At 52.5% G+C, this 463-nt stretch overlaps 1 protein-coding gene across 1 annotated transcript in view; it reads right to left on the bottom strand.

Annotated features, from left to right (window-relative positions):
* The window catches only part of DGKD (diacylglycerol kinase delta), a 109,398-nt gene that overhangs the window by 32,485 nt on the left and 76,450 nt on the right, over positions 1-463 (bottom strand). Inside the window, 1 exon segment of the mRNA XM_007445732.1 lies at positions 1-119. Within this exon segment, the coding sequence (XP_007445794.1) occupies positions 1-119 (119 nt within the window).

The following is a 463-nucleotide window of genomic DNA, read 5'->3' as shown; positions in this document are numbered from 1 at the left end:
GTTCAGCAGCTGCTTGAATCTTCTGAGGAACTTCACACCCTGGTTGTCCCCACTTTTTGAATTGACGAAGACCAACAATGGACTCGTGCAGGATGGAGGACACGTGGCCTTCCAGAAGCCTAGGTGTGAGGATGGAAAAGGACACAAGAAAATCTGAAAGCCACGAAAGACATCAGGGCGCCCTCAACCGTGTACCAAGTAGACACCCGCCGTGGGACCTACAACTTACACGTACACGCCCAGGAAACCAGCAAGACATTAATCCACGTTTCCACAACACCATCCCCCGTGTAGAGGGAAGTGAGTCCTCTGGTCTGACCTCACCTTTGCAGGACTCTAAATGTCAGACACTGCTCTCAATCTAGCAGAGGTGACTTCCTGAGACACGCGCCCCGGTTCCCAAGTTCCCACCAACACTTGTTAATATGCATCACCTGGACAAGCGAGCGCAGAGGCGGAAGAG

The sequence above is a fragment of the Lipotes vexillifer genome, unplaced genomic scaffold (assembly GCF_000442215.2).
Source record: "Lipotes vexillifer unplaced genomic scaffold, Lipotes_vexillifer_v1.1 scaffold1492, whole genome shotgun sequence".
In the NCBI taxonomy this organism is placed as follows: domain Eukaryota; kingdom Metazoa; phylum Chordata; class Mammalia; order Artiodactyla; family Lipotidae; genus Lipotes; species Lipotes vexillifer.
Note: the sequence above shows the minus strand (reverse complement) of the source record. Positions and strands in the feature narration are given on the sequence as shown.